Genomic DNA, 6,968 nt, shown 5'->3' with positions numbered 1-6,968 from the left:
TGGGGAACCTGGAGATCCAGGCTGCAGCAGCAGTCAGAGCAATAAGGAAGAGCCCCGGCCATACATTAACTCCTCATAGGCTTGTATGCAGCCAGGTAGACAGCCCTGATCTAAAACACAAATGTTTTTGCCAAAATTCATGATGCTAAGTGCACAGAGAAAGGGATATAGTTAGAATAGTAAGGGATAAGGCAAGAATTAAAAAAGAGGAAAATGACTACAGTCTGGATAGCGGCAATGACTTCTAATATTGTGGAAGGATTTTTTTTCATTCAAAAGATTATTTAAAGTCTCCTCCTCCCTTCAATACTTAAATTACAGAAGGATCTTGTCTTCCTTCCTGACTGAAAGCTTTCGTGAATACTACTGGCACTGATTTAATAATTTCATCTTCTATTATTATAGTGATGCATTGTCACTGCAAGAAAAAGTGTAGTACAATGTTCAGGTTCTGGATTTTTTTATTTTTCTTGAAATAATCGAAAAATTTCAAATGATATTTTGAATAATCTTTTCATTATGTTACTTCTTACTTGAAAGCAACAGAGCCCTTACTTCTCCAAAGAAAACTATACTATATCTCTGGCTAGCATGTCTTGTTTTGACCAAGTTTTCTTTATTTCCAAGTTGAATGATATAAAACCACTCAAAATCCTGAACAACTTTCCTGTGCTCATCAGCTACAGGGGATAAAGAGCTAAATTCATGGCTTGTTTGCGTCTGTGGGGTTTTTTTTGTTTTTTTTAAAAGGAACATAGAATTGTAACCCTGCCCCCCATCCCCTTCCTAGTCCAGCAATCCAATCTCCTGATTTATAGATATAATATAACCATGTTCACGTTGCAGATTGGCCAAATAACAAATTCTACTGTTATGTTAAATAAAGCCCTAAAAATGAAGTGTACAAAAAAGTACGGTTTTAACTTTACATACTATGCTTACCTTCAGATATTAAGGGAGAGGGGAAAGAGGAAAGGCATTGTAGAATAATACAGGCAGGCAGCACTTACATAGTTCTTTACCATCCAAATACTATGCAACATTCATTAATGATGTACTAACACCTATCAGATAATCAGATTGCCTTTTGGTAGGAACTGTACAAGCCTATGAAGTTAAAGTTACCATTCCGTAAAACTTATAAACTAGAAAATAATTAATGAATACTTATATCCACAATGTAACAAAAATAGTTTTTTCTTTGGCAATGTGGCAGAAACCCCATTATTCAAAATACAATATCAGGCTACAAAACACAGCCAGAAACAATCAAGCAATGACAGGGGGACATGTGACATTAGATCTCTTCTAACTGTAACTTTTGGGAATTATGTTCATTGCTTGCTTTACAATACATTTTTGAGGTTGTTCACATGTGTACTAGAAATGATAGCTCCTCTGTTGCTCAGATAATTCAGTGTTTGAATATGATAATGACCAACTCTGACAGCCTATGCCCATTTCGCTGCTGTGTTTCTTATACCTGTATAAGCAGAACAAAAGCCAAAGTCCAAACTACAAAAATGACAACAATTTGGACTCTAAAATTTGGAAATAGTTGTAGAAAAAAACTGAGTTTAAGAGCTGTGCAGCTGCTATTGCAATCATTGAGGATCCAAATGTGTGTCACTTCTGCATAAATAAGGTTGATCTTCCCCCCGCCCTCCAATACCTAATATGCATTTTTGATTGTAGAAGGGTCTCTGAATACACTGAAAAACGAGGAAAGCTTTCTACAAGATGGCTCCAAATTCCTGTCATATTCTGGGAAACATAGTTCAGGCCTTAGGAGCTAATGTTTGTGCTTTTTTCCCCATCTATAAAAGCTCTTTCTTTTGGGTATGTCTCAATTACAAGGAGCTTCTCCTACAAAGAAGATACTGAAGGCAAGTGACAGTTCTCACTTTCAGAAGTTGTCTGCTTGGACAAACATACATTAATATAAGGTACCTTTTTCAACACTTACTCCCTCATTTGATTGCCTTTATATAGTGTATGACTGGCCTCTTATGCTAAGGAGAAGACTTGTATCTCCTTATATAATCATCTCTTTTACTTTAATGTACTCCATGTCTCAAGACAGGTCAAGTGTGCTCATGTGCCTCCAGACAAAAGAAAAATGACTGGTTATCAAATAATAATTAATGCCATATAAAAGTCATATCCATGCCACATACAGCCAGGAAAATAACCAAGATGTGAAGCATACAATCTTGTACTTGCTGGAAACAGAAACATAGGTAGTCTTTGAAACCTAACGAATAACTCCAAAGCCAGGCAGGTATCTCCCAGACCTGAGAATAAAAATACTCTGAAATAACTGCAATAAACCTATGTAAACAACATAAGTTACTAGCTCCTCAAGAAGTAACTACTGTAGAGATGACAGAACAAAGACAACCTGTTCATCACCTAAAATAACTTCCATCTTTAAGCTAATGGATGTAGCAAGAGATCACTGCTGCCTGTTTTAAACTGTTAGTATTTGGGGCTGTAAACTAAATGTTCAGCCTTTAATACTTTGACAGTGTCTGTACCCACACAGTGGGACTGAACTCAGAGTACAAGCTCTTCCACATCACTGCTATCAGCTGTGTGGTTTCTCTACTGTTAATGTGTAAAGAGGTACTAATATTCCTCTTAGATCCTTGTGTGGAATAACAGATTGTCATTAAAGATAGTGGAACAGCTAGGGAGAGCAGGATGGAGCACTAATTAATTAAAATTTGCAAAGTTCTCTGAAGTGCAAAACACTGTATAAAATATTCCAAACAGTAGGGCTTCCACCACTCCCTCGGCAAGACTGTTCTTTAGAGTAATAGATCTCACTGAGAAACTCTCACCTGACATATCTTATCTGCAGCACCTATATGACTAACATCTCCTGGGGGGTTTTCTGCAAGTAATGTTTTACCTTTGTTTTCACTTCTTGTGCAAACCCAAAAACATCAGAAGAACGTCCTATAACATCTATGTGAGTCTCATAAGGAATAACCAAGACCTGTGAGTATTGGGACTGCACCCTCTTGCATGCATGCTGATACATCTGCATTTCATGTTTGCTTCCATCAAGATGGAATCTTTCTTTTCGTAATTTGCTGTGAAGCTCTGCAGACAAGTCTTCAATTTTCTTTTTGGCTTTTTCTAACTTGCTAGGATCAGAACTAGCATTGACCTTTTCAAGATACAGTATCGTGATCTCACCGTCTGTAACCTCACGACTTACAACACTGTTTTTTGCTAGACTGTCCTCATGTAAAATGTGTTTCATGTAGTAGTATACATCAGTGTCAAGAACAACCTGGTTTTCTCCAACTGCATTATGGATAAAATTATTCTTTGACTCCACGGATACTCCATGTTTCTGGGTCTTGCTGTTAGATCTTTGACTCGACTTACATTTTGCTTTCTTGTCTGTGTTTGAAAGGGAATTTGCTTTTAACAACAGATTGTCTTTTAATGATTGTATTGATGGGAATGAACCCTGAACAGAAATTTGCCCATTAGGCTGTAAAGGACTGAAACGTAAAGCTGTGATGTTCTTTTGAAGTTCTTGTACCAGATCTTCTAAAACATATTTATCTCCAAAACCAGACAAATCAAGGACACACGAGATACAGGAGAAGACCTACAAACATTAGAAGAAAAATAATCAATAAAAACACATCAATGAATATGCAGCAAGGACACTGTGATGGATAAACTTACATCTTCACTGTAAAGAGATACTTTCAGAGGATAGTGTCTGGGCAGCCTCTTGTCTTCTAGTTGATGTTCACCTTTCTTGAGAACATTCTCTGTAACTGAAAGGGAAATTCAAACTCAGTTGTTTTGCAGTCAAAGGATGAACTTTTACTGCTAGTCTGATTCTTGGAATATTTCACAGGTCTTGGTCTCTTTTTCTTCCCCTCTCTCAGTGTTCTCCCTAGCCATTTCCTCATGTTCAATATTCCTGCCTGACATTTTATGCATTACTCAAAATTGTTCAGAAGAGAGACAGCAGCTTGACTCCTTAGAACATTAATTGGCAGAGATTTACTCCCCAAGGCTTGACTATAAAAAATCATATCTTTATGATTTTTATGATCTGTTATGTAGGGCATAGATTTATTCTTTTACCAGTCTTAAAAAAAACACACAACAATTGTGCAAGAAGCCTGTTCATATTCATGCCTTTAAGGAATAGCAGGAAATCCTAAAACTTGAGTTATTAAAATGAGGACATTAAATCCCTGCATAGATGAAATCCCAGGAATAATAATTTATTGAAAATGTTATGTTTTATGGTTAATGTTCTAAACCTCATTCTTCTATTGCATGGTTATAATTACATCTTTTGAATATAAATACCTTTCTGATCTTCAAACGTTATATATGCAACTCCTTTTGTTGTTGTCGGATAGACTATGCCTTCCACATCTCCACCCCTATTCTTCGCCCGCTGGAAATGAATCATCAGTATGTCAGCCATGACATCATCTTTCAGAATGCCGTCTGGAATACCAGAAACTATAACTGTTCTCTCTGATTTAGAAGCTTCTCCAGCAGCCTGTATACCAAGACAAGAGCATATGGCAAATGCAAGTAATGGCTTAGGCCTCTAGATGGTACCTCATTATGAGAGGCTCCCCAGCCCTTCCTGCTATCCATTTCACCCCATTCCTCCTACATAAAGACTTGCTACATACAAGTTCCCACAAGAAGAGGACTTCTGAATCAGCTTTTGATTCTCTCCAAAAAAATCATAGTACTTTCCACAAAACCTCAGGCTTACTTCTCATTTACACAAAGTTCTCTTTACCATTGTAAAGAGAACCATTTACCTCAAGTCAACAAGAGCATAATTTCCACCCACTTCAACACCCTTTGTCTTGCTAGGATAATATACATGAGAATCAAATGTTTAAACTTAAGTTGCTCCTAAAATGAGGAGTACTTGGTGTGATATTAATAAAAATATTCGTGCTCTAGTTTTTCATTCCTTTATTGACCGTTTGAACTGAATTAGAAAATACTTTTATTCTATTTATTGTTCAGTAGAAACAGAACTGACAGCAATTTTAGGGGACCAGATCCAACTTCATCAGAGTTCAGGAGGACCAGAATCCTTTTATCCCATCTCCCTCTTCTGTCAGATCTGTAATTCTCAATCAAGGTGCTGCAAGATCCTTTTAAGGGTGATGCAGGGTGTGACACAATATAAGCACTGTTAGATGTTCAAATACCTACACAGAATTCACAAAGTTAAACCCAGAGATTTCCAACAGGAATCCACAATGTCAAAAAACATCCTAACCTGTTGTAGTCCTTCTGATTTCTTTGCCATAGTTCCTCTACTACTTTTCCATAGTCAAAAAAGAGTGAAAGCTAAGAGCTGGCATGTTCCAAGACATGCCTTGAGTCTGTTTTGGAGGGACAGCCTTGTACAGTTCTGGTCATCTCTGTTCTGATGTGAATCTAGTGTATATTTAGTTACTCTGCTTGGGACACCTCACAAACTCCCCATTCTGTAAACAGAAAATGCGTGTCACAGGATTTTCTGTTACATTCTGGGCGCGTCTACATGAGACACTACATCTCTGTAGCAACACGCTACGGTGACATAGTGCCAGCAGGCAAAAACCATGACACCACAAGCATATCAGGCCCTTGGTATAGTGTTGCTACAGTCCTTCCAAAAGGACTAAATGACAGCGCAGTAACAACAGTGCTGTAGGGGCAGGTGTAGACTTGCCATCTGTTGAGAAAATCAGTTTCCTTCCATATTCATCACAGAAAAACAAATAGTAGTTTTTTACTGAAATACTGTAACAGAATTACTGTAAAGTGTTTATAGACTGACTGAGGTTTGCAACAGTTCATTGACTTGCAGAAGAAAATATAATCTCAGCAGGTCTATATGGAGGCACTTGTGAAAACAATAGTCTCAATAATTTCTGAGTGTTTGCAAGCAAAGTCAGTTTTTCCTTAAATTCTTCATGCTGCTTGTCAGAGCCTTCTCCTGGATCTGCACTGCAGAAGGTAGCCCAGCTGGTGCAGCAGCTAGAAAGCCTCCAAAGCATGCTGCAGAAGGATAATTTGTCATTGATGTGTATTTCAAGCTATGTCTATTATTTCCAGTCTCCTTATTTCCAAAGGGAGTGAGGAGACAAATTCAATTAAACAGTACAGTGGTACACTCTACAAATTTTAATTTAAGAAAACACAAAGCCTATTTTTTTTATCAAGCTTCTAATCTGAAGAGCTGGCAGCTTTTATATAAAGGCAATTTCCCCAGCATAAACAGATTTCTCTTTCCCCTCCAAATATGCATGACTCTGCATCATCCACATATCACACAGAGAATGGAGGTGGATCGTTCCCCCCTCAAAATGCTGTCCAAGTTTGCTGATGACACTAAGATGTGGGGCGAGGTGGACGCACTTGAATGGAGAGAGAGGCTGCAACTAGATTTAGACAGACTACAAAAGTGGGCAGATGAGAATAGGATGGGGTTCAACGTAGACAAATGCAGGGTGCTGCACCTTGGGCAAAGGAATCCACAGCACACATACAGCCTAACTCCAAGATGAACATGAGGCGCCAATGCCAGACCGCAGCCAGCAGGGCCAGCCATACCTTGTCATGCATCCAAAGATGCATCTCAAGCTGGTCCAGAAAGGCGATACTCCCCCTCTATGCAACTTTGGTCAGGCTGCGGTTGGAGTACTGCGTCCAGTACTGGGCACCGCACTTCAAGAGGGATGTGGCCAGCATGGAGAGGGTTCAGAGGAGGCCCACCCGCTTGGTGAGAGGGCAGCAGGACAGGCCCTATAAGGAGAGACTGAACCTGTTCAGCCTCAGCAAGAGGAGGCTGAGGGGGGACCTGGTGGCTGCCTACAAACTCATCAGGGGAGATCAACAGCAAATAGGAAGAGTCCTATTCTCCCCAGCACCACCTGGGGTGATGAGGAACAATGGTAATAAGC

General features: G+C 39.0%; 1 protein-coding gene across 3 annotated transcripts in view; it reads right to left on the bottom strand.

Moving 5' to 3' along the window:
• Positions 1-443: 443 nt before the first annotated feature.
• RBM43 (RNA binding motif protein 43) overlaps positions 444-6,968 on the bottom strand; it is a 27,197-nt gene continuing 20,672 nt past the window's right edge. For 2 of the 3 annotated variants that reach the window (XM_019522434.1, XM_019522432.1), the window contains exons 2-4: positions 4,351-4,549; positions 3,709-3,803; positions 444-3,628 (exon numbers count right to left, since the gene is read on the bottom strand). In XM_019522434.1, the coding sequence (XP_019377979.1) occupies positions 2,867-3,628; positions 3,709-3,803; positions 4,351-4,471 (978 nt within the window). In that variant the 5' untranslated portion in view covers positions 4,472-4,549 and the 3' untranslated portion in view covers positions 444-2,866. Of the gene's footprint in view, positions 3,629-3,708; positions 3,804-4,350; positions 4,550-5,296; positions 5,601-6,968 lie in introns of those variants that run through there. The other variant, XM_019522431.1, reaches the window with a different exon arrangement.

This window comes from Gavialis gangeticus, unplaced genomic scaffold (genome assembly GCF_001723915.1).
Source record: "Gavialis gangeticus isolate Ggan-Ray unplaced genomic scaffold, GavGan_comp1, whole genome shotgun sequence".
Lineage (NCBI taxonomy): Eukaryota > Metazoa > Chordata > Crocodylia > Gavialidae > Gavialis > Gavialis gangeticus.
The sequence above is the reverse complement of the archived record's forward strand: the minus strand, read 5'-3'. Positions and strand labels throughout refer to the sequence as shown.